Source organism: Lupinus angustifolius, chromosome LG09 (genome assembly GCF_001865875.1).
Source record: "Lupinus angustifolius cultivar Tanjil chromosome LG09, LupAngTanjil_v1.0, whole genome shotgun sequence".
In the NCBI taxonomy this organism is placed as follows: Eukaryota; Viridiplantae; Streptophyta; class Magnoliopsida; order Fabales; family Fabaceae; genus Lupinus; species Lupinus angustifolius.
Window position 1 is genome coordinate 21,370,686 of NC_032017.1, and position 11,639 is coordinate 21,382,324.

The window sequence follows — 11,639 nt, forward strand, 5'->3', positions numbered from 1 at the left end:
AGGGAGTATATAGATTTGATACCTTTTGTGTAAATAAAGTCCTTGACAGATATATAATCAGAAGAAGTTTTGGAGAAAAATGAAACAGAGATAGAGAAACAGGAAATGATCAAAGGAAAGTGTTATCTCCATTTTCCTACATTGCCACTCATTCTCAAGGAACCTTAAGATGTGATTGCTACTTATTATGACAATTTTGAGAGATTTTCAATCCATGAGCTATGACATTCTTTCATGTATAAGTGAGTTTAACAACATATATTGACCGAAAACTTTAAGGTATTAGGTCTATGAGTCCATCAATTTATATGTTCTTTAACTCATCCGCTTTTACACAAAGTGAAACTTGTTCATTTTCACTTAATACCCAACAATGTGTTAGGCAAGCCTTCCAACTTAGTAGTTATTTAACTTGGTAGAAAATACCCTTTTAAGAATTTTCAGTGATGCCATATATGATACCCAATGTTGATTTATTATTGAAGATACATAAAAGGATCAACACTTAATCATGCAGTGTTTAATTAATACTAATAATTAGCATGTGAGTATATGATTATGTTTTTGCATTTAGTGCTGAATTTTGTAATTGATATGCCATATATGGACAAATAGTGAGGAATTGGTTCCATTCTTGAATGGGAAAGGGTACTCACTAGCTTTTGAAAATCACTTTTTATTTGCTAGCTTGTGAAATGGAATCTATCATTATAACAAGTACAAGTGAATTAAAATACCCGTGATGACCGATGAGGGTCCACCAGTGGTGGTGATTGATGAAATTTAACACTAACTTTATATGAACAACAGTAGATTAAAGGCAATAAGAAATGGGTTCCAAAATGCAATTTTTATTATATATAACAAAGGTTGTATAATGCAATTGCATAGAGTAATTTAAATATATCAAATCATGATTCGGGAAGCATAATAATATAGCTGCAAAACAACAACAACAACAAAATATTGAGTGTAGAAAAAGATACAAAATCCTTCATCTTGCTTTTCCTAACTACAGGGTTCTTGACTTGTTTCAAAATAAAAGTTCCATTCATGGATAAATATAACTTATAGAATTAGTAAACAATTTTAAATATCTTTTTCAAGAGCATATTTTATATTCGTTTACAATTTTCAACAACTTAAGCAACTCAAACCAAATTTACATCAATGGTGCAACTTTACCATTAATGCTCTAAGTCACAAAGTAGGCATAACTAACAAAAACAAAATCATCCAGAATTCCCCATACCTGAACAACACCCAACTAAATAGTTGCTTTTTTAAGACAGTTACCCTACAACTCTTCCTTTCCAATTAAAACACAAGAATGCAACACCATCTTACTTAAATAGTCAATGAAAGGGATTGTCCTACTTTTACCTTTCACATGAATCCCATCACATATTCAGGTCCATTCCATCTTGGCAAGAGTCTCAAATAATGGCCTAGCATGTACCTAGGAGCATGCTGATGAAACCTAGAGAAGTTAAAAGAGTGGTACAGTAGTTAGGAACTTAGTGTTTTAACTGCAAGCACATTAACGCAGTGATCATGTTATCAACCAATCTCCTAACACCACAGACTTATTATATGCCATGCTCATCAGATATTGAACATAATGTGAAGCATTTCACTTGAAACCTAAGAAAATGCCCCCGAGTCTTTAGAATTTCGCCACTTGAACAAAGCCACAAATAACTCTTCTCTCCTAAACACCAACCAAAGAAAATATGCACAAGTCCACTAGCCTTGCCACAAGTGAGACAAAAGAGATGGCTGAATTTCCTCCAGTAGAAATAGGCACCCGAGGCACAGTTGCATCCCTCATAATGCAAGAAATTCAGTACTTTAGGCAGATGGAATTGAACTCCCAAGGCATGTTACAGAGAAACAAATCCCAGATGACCGAAATGGGATCCTCTGTTAGCACAACTTCTGGAGCTACTACAATTGCATCTACATTAGAAATTACAAAGAAAAAAAGAGGAAGTAGCAACCTCTTACCAAGCATGTGTTCAATGGTCGATGTATCAGACAACTGCAGGCCAAATAGGACTTCTGCTTTCAGTTACAGGAATCTGAAGTCTGACATACAAAAATTTCAGCTTTAGATAAAGCTCTCTGAGAGCTTTGAGAAACCGAGCTTCTTAAGACGATTTGTTAAAGGGTTAGCCCAAGCCTTATCTGCATTCCCACATTTTATGTCCACAACTTCAACAATGGTAGGTATCTTTTTATCACTTTTCTGCCTGGATGGAGTTCTGTCCACTGGAAAGTTATCGGAACCTAGCATGGGCATTCTATGGTTATTTCTGCCATTAGTTTTTGTTTTCTGGGACATTCCAGGACTTGTAAGTTTTGTATTGTTACTACTGCTTCCACTGCCACTAGCTTCATGTGATGATGATTTTCTTGGTTGTAGTCTTTTCTGAGTTGTAGTACCGCATGCAACTGAAACAGGAAGCGCTCGATGTTTACTTCTAGAAGATACCTGCTTGTTTGCTGCAGAAAAAATCTGATCCAATTCTCTTGTCATTAAGGAACCGATTGTTCCAGTGGTCCCTAGCTTAACCGATCCTCCTCCACCCTTAACATCTTCAAGAGTCTGAGCCATGCTTCCTATTATCTCCAATTGAAGATCCAAATATTCCAGTCTTTCAGATGGATACTGCCACTAGCATTATTCAATGATCTGTTACACATTAGTGTTACTATCACTCAATGATTTGAGATGTAAATGGTTTTTATTTAAGTCATAATAATCAAATTTCTCACCGAACTAATCTATTTGTTTTCACTTCCATATGCCAAGTCAAGATATAAAGCAAAAGCTGTATACAGATAAGGGTAGTAATATTCTCACACCTTTTTTATAAGCTTCATCTTTCTATCTATCCCTCACTTCCTATCCTATCACATCACCAACTTGAACAATTATATATAATCTGGAGAACATGATCTCGAAAAAAGGGTACACATATAATACAAGATGCACATTCTCCTTCTATGCCATCATGAGATAACAACCAAAGATCATAATAGCCTCTCCTCACCTTTTTTGGGTGAGGAACTAATCCCTATCGGGGTTCGTGATTGCCCCTCCCAACAAGTGTCGCTCCCAGTAATCGAACCATCGACCTTGGGGATCCAGTGAGGCCTTACACCACTAGACCAACGCCTTGTTGGTTAATAGCCTCAATATGATAATGCCAACTCAGCTATAAAAATCTATTATGAAATTGTGTCCATGGATAATTGATAACTAAAATAAATGAGAAATAACTCACAGCACAAAATCACAACATAAATGAAAATAGTTAAGATGAAGTTAAGCAAAACCTAGAGAAAGGTGAATCCTATGAATCCAGCTTCAAAGAGCTTTTCCAAAAAAAATCAAATGGAATAATCACCAAATCTACAATCTAAAGTTGCATAGATAAGCAAAAACCCAACTATTTAATTTTTAACAAAAAATAGAAGAAATTTAATTGGAAAAAAGCATTAAACTTTAAATTCAATAAAATTGTCTCCCATTGATAGAGTAGTAATTTGATTCTAATAACCCATTACTACACTGCAGAAGAAGGAGACAAATTTGAACTTGTAAGATTCACAATTGAAGACAGATAAAGTTAGGCATCGTACCCAGAAGAAGTTCACAATCAAATGAATGTTGGATTAGGATTGGATAGGAAATGGAGGTAAAGTGTTTGACAAAATGCTCTTATATAAAATCAACTTTTTGTCTCTTATTTTGGATATAGCGCTATTTTATTTGACACACATGGAAGAGTTATTTCCAACCGGATATTCACTATTTCTTCATTGAATAAATTATATTCAATTTAATAGATGAAATATATTTGTAAGATTTTCATAACCTTATATAGGAGAGAGGTCTAACTCTAACATAATGTATAGTGCATTTGTTATACATGTTGTTAGGGATAAAGCGCTAAGTGGAAGTATAAGATCAGATCAATTGGGAACAAAAAAGAAGTAAGTAAAAGAGTAAGATAATAACACATAAGATTTAACGTGGAAAAATCTTACAGTGTGAGAGATAAAAAACCACGAGCGGTCACGAGCAAAGTTCCACTATGAAGTATAACAAATCCTCTTATAATGATGAGGACAAAGAATAATATTTTCTCTCTCAAATACTCTGAAATGGGCAAATGTGTATAAGCTTTGGCTTTCTTGACGTGACTCATTTGACAACTCAGTACATGGGTGTCACGACTTGAATATCGAATCTTTTCTAGGTAAGTTGGTTGTACAAAGTTTGTTACAATGTGATTGGGTGTATTTGTGTGCTCCGCAAGGTAGCCACAAATTCTCATTAAAATACATTCAAGACTCTTGTGTTTTGCTGATGTTGGTATGAAGATTCTGTGATGAATAAATATGCTACAACTCTTTCTTTTATAGTAGAAGAAGAACCTTGGAAACTCGGAGGCCAAACTTGAATATCTTGGAGGCCAAGCTTTACTAACTTGCTCTCCAAGTAGTATGTGAGATGCACATACATCTCAACACAGTGTTATTATTATAGCTGAAGAGTTTTATCTGAACTTCATGATTTGGCATCAAAATATCATATGTAAAGACTTTTAAATGCATACTAAAACAGGCTTAGCACGGTAATGAGGCTCTTTGAGATGTTCAAATCTTGATTAATGTTGTATTATATATATATGCACTTGTATTATTTGGATTCATATACCATGCAGAATGCAATATGATTATTATGCCGGAACAAAAACACATAAGCATCAACATTCCATAAACCTTATCCATTTGCATAAACCATATTGTGTTGCAATGTACCCGAAAAGAACCACAAACAAACAAAAAAATGTTATGCGGTGAACGTGGATCGAACACGTGACCTTCAGATCTTCAGTCTGACGCTCTCCCAACTGAGCTATCCCCGCTAATTGGTATGTGATATATGTGTAAATGTTGATGGCAAGTGGTTAGGTTGAAGTTTTTTGTCCCTACAATTTTTTTTATGTTCTTCCAATAGTTTTTCCTGGTAATTCTTAATTTTTAATGAGTACTACATATTCACTTTATTATTATTTTCTAAAACTGTCCATAAGCTTTGACCTATAAAATTAACGAAAAACAATTTCTATGACCAATTAAATAATAAGAAATAATTTATACAAATTTATTAGACAAAATTAAATTTGTATGACAAACTTAATAATATAGGTTAGAATTAAAATCTTCATCAAACAATGAGATAATACATTAGTGAAAACAACTAGCAACTCTAATAGCCCTATATGTACATGTGGATGTTTCTAGTTCGGATATAATTATCTCTAGTGTGAAGATACTTGTGGGAAACAAAAAAAAACTAGCAACTCTAATACCTAGATTCTTCAATATATATCATTTAGGTTTTCGTCATTAAATAATAAAATATACAGGTATTTTAATGAGTCTATAAGGAATTTTTCAAAGAATAGAAAAGAGAACAAGTGGTGCAAATCCAAGTTTAACACTTATTGTAATATTAAATATGGGAAAGTTGTTTAGGAAGTGGAATTTTATATAGAAAAACTTAAGATTTTGGATTAACTTTAGAATGTAAGGGGTGGAGAAAATTTAGATATAGAATAAAATCTCTATATTTGATGTTGTGAATGGAAATTAATTATTTATAAATATTACTATTTTACTTTTTATATGAGACTTTTTCCTTTTCAGAATTTTTCTTTATCTTACATTTATCACTTAATATATTATATCAAACAATTTGTTTAAGCCAACCTATGTTATGCACTTTTAGCTTGTTCTTAACATATGAGTTTTTCAACTAACCTATAAAGTAAATTATGGTGATTAAAAACATATCTAAGAAAATAGAGAGAATTGGAGTAGAGATGCTTGGTTAAACAGAGCAAAACAATATCAAAGTTGAAAGGGGAATATCCCAAAATACCCAAAAGGTGCAATAAAAGTCAAAAGAGTGCACAAGACATTAATTCCTATATATACCCATTAAACAACATCATAAATTAATAAAATAGATATACAAAATATAAATCTTTTATATTCATTATTATTCCATGTTATCACATATAATAGACAAATAAGCAATCATCTGGTAATTAAATATTGTGATGACTTGTATTTTTAATGAAAATGTCTATCTTTACTAATAGGATAATGATTTATTGTTTTAAAGTATCTCTTAAACTATGTTTTAACATTATAAATGAGGAAAGAAAAATAATAAATAATAAATATTTAATTTTTTATTTAATCTAATATGTATTTTATTGGATTGGAATATGAAATGATTGTCTACATAGATACTTTAGAGTTTAGAAGAATTTATATTAAGGATGAGAAACTTTTAGAATTGTAGAAGGGACAAAGATCTGTTGTCTCAAACTCTGTCTCATACTAATCCTATTATGTCATATGTCATGTTAGTTAAAAAATTAAATATTCATAATTTTATTAATTTTGTTTCATTGTGATTGACCAGAGATGTGATCGGGAACAACAAATCCCCATCCTCGTAGGAGTTGTGTTGTATTATGAGGTGGCAGTGACAAAGAGTTTTTGTATGTTTCACGTTTCAACATCATCTCCTCTCACTTTTCACTTCTCACACACAAATTCTATAACTATTCTCTCTCTGGATTTGCTTCTATTCTCTGTTTTCCATCACTTTCTTTTGCTTTCTCTGCAAAATCACCACCTTGGTAAGAATGCTTTACCGTCTCTTTCTTCAAACTCTTACATTGTCTGCTTAGAAGCACTGCAAATTTCAAAAGAAGAAGAAAAACACCCACTTTCTCATTTCACGTACTCATAGTAAAGTTTGATTTTTTTGTTTATTTGTGAGGTGTTAACCATTCAGAGAAAGGAACAGTGAATATTATTGGTTTGTGGTCTTATTTTTCACTATCTTCTTAATTGGCTCTGTTTGTTCAACAAACATTGAAAACGCTTTTGTGAGAACTGTGTTTTGGTTGTTCTAGAAGCTTGTAGAACATTAAGGAATTTTTACTTTTCAAGGTAAACGTTGTTAGTTTGTTGTTTACTTCCTAATGGAACAGGGAAGTAGACTTTAGTGTATAAATTATGTTTTATGAAAGTTAAGTGTTTTCTCTTTTTAAATGGTTACATTTCAATTTATATTGGTCTTTGTTCATCCGATTTCTCAGAAATCAAATAGAATATGTGTGTTTTTAAGTGAGTTAACATGTGAGTTGTTTTTTTTTTACTTGTCCACTTGGCCTCTATTTGTATAGAAGTGTTCAAAGATTTTGTGATGGAGAATAGTGGAGGTGGTGCACTTTTGAGGAATAGAAGATTGGAGAGCTTCTTGGGTTCAAACTCTAGCCAAAGGGTGGAAGGAACTGTAAAAACTTATGTGAAAAATGAGTCAGAACTAAGGACAGAAAAGGATGTGTATACAGATGATGATGATGATGGTGATGATGATGGTTGGGTTTCATCAATCATATCTTGGATCAGAATTGTCACATGTTTTGTGTCTATGATGGTCACAACATTCATATGGGCATTGATCATGGTTGTGCTTATTCCATGGCCCTATGAGAGGATTAGGCAAGGAAACATTTATGGGCATGTCACTGGTAGAATGCTGGTAAGCTACCATTGATTGATACAGTGAATAGTTGTTGGAAAAGGCTTAGTCTTGTTCAGTTTTTTTTGAAGTGGAAAAATTATTTGTATTGAAGAAACTTTGGAAGTTATGATTGATATCTCAAATGTTGGTTTTAGATGTGGATTCTTGGTAATCCTATAAAGATTGAAGGTGCTGAGTACGGTAAAGAGAGGGCCATTTACATCAGTAACCATGCATCTCCAATAGATATATTTCTTATAATGTGGTTAACTCCTACAGGCACTGTTGGCATTGCTAAGAAGGAGGTATGTTGTAATGCTTTCAGATTAATAAATGTACTTACAAAGTTACAATGCTTGGAATGAGTGGTGTAGTTCTGCAATGTATGCATTGATTGCAATAAATAAATACACTATGCTGCATTTAAAACCAATATTATGTACATTAAGTTTGCTGGTAAAAAAATGCATTCAAAGTTTCATAAACTATGCAGATAATATGGTATCCTCTATTTGGGCAACTTTATGTTTTGGCCAACCATCTTCGTATTGATCGTTCGAACGCAACTGCAGCTATCGAATCCATGAAAGAGGTATTCAGCATTTGCCTTTCATCATGTACCACATACTTGTATTATCAATTATGTTCTACTTTCTAATCATTGAATATTCAGGCAGCTCGCGCAGTTGTGAAAAACAATCTGTCCCTGATCATTTTCCCCGAGGGTACCCGGTCTAAGACCGGACGACTACTTCCTTTCAAAAAAGTAATTACCTAGCTTCACTTTCTTTTCATTCTATAATTTGAGTGGCATTGTGTAAGAATCAGGATCATAGAGCCAACCATTTGGAGCTATGTTAGTCAGACTTAACATTGTTCTTCAACAATTCTAGAGATGTCAATGCTAAATCTCCTTTTCTAATCCAGAATTAAGTGTTTATGTATCAACGTTTGATTCGTAGGACGGTTATCTTTCATTAGATTTCAATGATCATTGCCCTGTAATAAGCAGATTTAATTTCTCCATAACTCAGTGAATATGAAGAATACATGAATTCAATGTAGTTGATTTGTTGCATTCATTTTGGTTATGCTTCATATCAAATTATTCCTTCACTACTTTTGATGCAGGGTTTTGTTCATTTAGCACTGCAAACGCGCCTTCCAATTGTCCCAATGGTCATGACAGGTACTCATCTAGCATGGAGGAAAGGAAGCTTACATGTTCGACCAGCACCACTCGCGGTCAAGTATCTCCCTCCCATAAGTACCGAAAATTGGAAGGTCGACAAGGTTGATGACTATGCCAAATTGTTGCATAACTTATATGCTGAACACCTTCCTGAGACTCAAAGGCCTCTGCCTTGAAAAATTCATGAATCAGCACTAATTCTTAGCTGAGGTACCTCTTTCATATGTAGCTTTATGAGGTTCCTCTTAAAGGAAGTGATGCTAACTGCATTATATAGATAATGTCCTTAAAAATAAGCTTAGATAGCAATTAAGCATGCTTAATCTATAGATTTATCCTCTCATATTTTTCCATGATAGTGTAAATTAACTGCTTTAAATTTCAGTTGTTAATACCATTTTGTCACTTGGTGATTCTTGTATAATATACATTTGTTTAAACAGCTTCCACCAGATTCCATGGACTATATATATATAGGCACTGATGCTGCAAAGGTTGCATGAATTTCTATACTTAAGAGGAAGATTAAAGAGTTTACCTTATCTTCTAATTCCTGAACTTAAAACCTTAGCACTTTAGTTATAAGGGTGAGGTTTTTTATTAAGAAATTGTGTTCATTCAGAAAGAGAAAAAAAGTATTCAGTATTATTGAAGCTTTTATTTTATTATTTGCAACACGTTGGAATGATGTTACCAATTAAAAAAGTAATGAGAAAAGAGAATATACTTCTCAGTTGTATATATATTATTAATGTTATATGAAGAAATTGAATTTTACAACTTTTCTTACATAAAATTAACTTGTCTCTAATTATTATTTATTTTTCATCTCTAGCATATTTATACAAAAATTAGATAATAAGTAAAAGTTAGCCTGAATTAATGTAAAGAAAACAAAAGTCTTTGTTTTATTTGAACGTAGCTTCTTTTGGTTGGTCCCTCACATTGGGAGTTTGGTTGCATGATGATTTGGGAACAGAATTTGATAGTGACAAGTGAGTACGAGGTTTTGTTTTATTATAAATTTTGGCTGTTCTAACTCATTTGGCAATGTCACAAATAAGAATCTTATTCATTATATATAAATTGATAAAAATATTTTACTATGTTATATTTCTTTATTTTTTGTAGTACTTGTATCTCTATTGAAAGTATCCTAATTGCCCACTCATTGCTTTAAAAAATTAGGTTGTTGGAAAAAATAAATATTATTTATAGAGAAAAATATATATATTAAGAGTGTAAGAATTATATAAGTTGTTATTGCATCATCCATATTTAATCATAATTCACTCTTAAAATAAAAGTAATCCAAATAAAGGGTAGATTATCTAGTGATTATACAAAAATATGTAAGCATTTGCATATATATTACACTCTTACTTATAACTCTATAAACTCAAAATTTATTCTTTTGTAATTGAACTTCGTGAAAAATAAATAATCATTATTTTATTGAATTATTTTATAATATTATAGATATGCAACTCGAGGAACTTCATAATTGAATATTCAACACAAATACCCAGGTGTTTCTTTGTATGTTTTGTTTGAGTCTAGCTGACTTCTTCTCTAGTTTTGATATGACAAAACTGATTGAGTTTGTAAAGTTTAATCCACATATTTTTTGTTCAACTGATTTTATGATGTTTGATAATCAACTTGAGACTTATATCATTGATATGCATAATACTGCAGAATTTACTTCTTTGAAATGAATAAATAATTTTAAGATAAGTTGGTTGGAGGTGAAAGACACATTGTTTCCCATTAATTTATCTTCTTTTGAAGTTAACAATACAATTTAAAAAAAAGTTTTTTCAACTATGAAAATTGTAAAAGATAGATTGTGAAATCGAATGGAAAATGCATGAATAAATGACTATATAATGACTTATAATTTGTGAGAAGTAATCAACAACATTGACAATGAAGTAAATATCTTTCAACAATTTCAAAATGTGAAATCACATAGAGATTAATTACGAAATATATATTTTATTTGATTAAATATATTTAAATTGTGTAATCTTGACATCAATATTTTTATTTTTTTAATTGATGATATTTATTATTTTAATTTTAACATATATTGCACACTCTGCCTTCTGTATCCTTGAATCGGCAATGGTTGGAGGATAATACCTCAACTCATATGAATTCAGTTTGTGCCTATCAACATAATACCTCAAACTCTCTTCTAAATATTTAAGCCAACTTTTCAAATTATCAACATCCACCATTAACGACTATTGGTACTTAGAAAAAGAAAACTAAACATGATTTTATTTCCTCAGCCTTTTATCAAATGGAGTTGTACATCATGACTAGGTAATAAATAAAGACTGCAAGTCAAAATAAAAAATTACATAGCTTAAGTCATAAATTAAATTTGATGAATCAGAATCTTATTGGAATTCATATTGTTAAAAGTAAAAATCTAAATCATAGGGAATTTACTCCATTTAGTCTTCCAATCTAACAAAAAATGGAAGTAAAGATACTTGATATATATGATGACATATGACATAATTTTCAATGGTGTAGATTTTAATAAATTAAATTTAAAAATCCTCAAACTCATTGTTTATCTCATGTTCCATTATTAGAGAGAATTTCAACCAAAAAAAATAAGGTATATCTTTTATTTTTTATTATCATATTTATAAATAAATAAATAGATAAAGAAAGATAACTTGCCCAATATCAATAATGTATTTTATCCCACCACCCAAAGTTGGTCCAAGGTGGGGCAATAGGTGTGAGTGCCCTAACCCATAAAAATTGGGAGGTCATTTTTATTTTATACTATCTTAATTTTAT

General features: G+C 31.5%; 2 protein-coding genes and 1 non-coding gene across 5 annotated transcripts; 1 reads left to right on the plus strand and 2 right to left on the minus strand.

Moving 5' to 3' along the window:
* Positions 1,336–4,916, minus strand: LOC109356859. Of its 3 annotated transcripts, none has more exons than XR_002108795.1 (2): positions 2,008–3,024; positions 1,336–1,480 (listed from the first exon to the last, which is right to left on the minus strand). XR_002108795.1 is itself a non-coding variant. In XM_019600450.1 (2 exons), the coding sequence occupies exon 2, from the start codon at positions 2,615–2,617 to the stop codon at positions 2,111–2,113; it is 507 nt and encodes a 168-aa protein (XP_019455995.1). In that variant the 5' UTR covers positions 2,618–2,695; positions 4,896–4,916; the 3' UTR covers positions 1,795–2,110. The 3 variants fall into 3 exon arrangements, 2 of the variants coding, with proteins under 2 accessions (XP_019455995.1, XP_019455994.1); XM_019600450.1 differs by lacking the exon at positions 1,336–1,480 and adding an exon at positions 4,896–4,916 and having other exon boundaries at positions 1,795–2,695; XM_019600449.1 differs by lacking the exon at positions 1,336–1,480 and adding an exon at positions 3,649–3,686 and having other exon boundaries at positions 1,795–2,695.
* On the minus strand, positions 4,868–4,940 carry TRNAF-GAA. Its single transcript has one exon. It is a non-coding gene; the product is annotated as a tRNA-Phe (tRNA).
* On the plus strand, positions 6,671–9,286 carry LOC109356853 (1-acyl-sn-glycerol-3-phosphate acyltransferase-like). The gene is made up of 6 exons (XM_019600434.1): positions 6,671–6,731; positions 7,284–7,642; positions 7,780–7,929; positions 8,118–8,216; positions 8,298–8,390; positions 8,756–9,286. Exons 2-6 carry the CDS (start codon positions 7,304–7,306, stop codon positions 8,990–8,992), a joined length of 918 nt encoding a protein of 305 aa, XP_019455979.1. The 5' UTR covers positions 6,671–6,731; positions 7,284–7,303; the 3' UTR covers positions 8,993–9,286.

Excerpts from the sequence above, each read along its gene's own strand:
- LOC109356853 (XM_019600434.1), top strand. The coding sequence starts at position 7,304 with ATGGAGAATAGTGGAGGTGGTGCACTTTTGAGGAATAGAAGATTGGAG. Across the intron at positions 7,930-8,117 it reads TTGGCATTGCTAAGAAGGAG|ATAATATGGTATCCTCTATT; the intron begins GTATGTTGTAAT and ends TAAACTATGCAG. Across the intron at positions 8,217-8,297 it reads CTATCGAATCCATGAAAGAG|GCAGCTCGCGCAGTTGTGAA; the intron begins GTATTCAGCATT and ends TTGAATATTCAG.
- LOC109356859 (XM_019600450.1), bottom strand. The coding sequence starts at position 2,617 with ATGGCTCAGACTCTTGAAGATGTTAAGGGTGGAGGAGGATCGGTTAAG.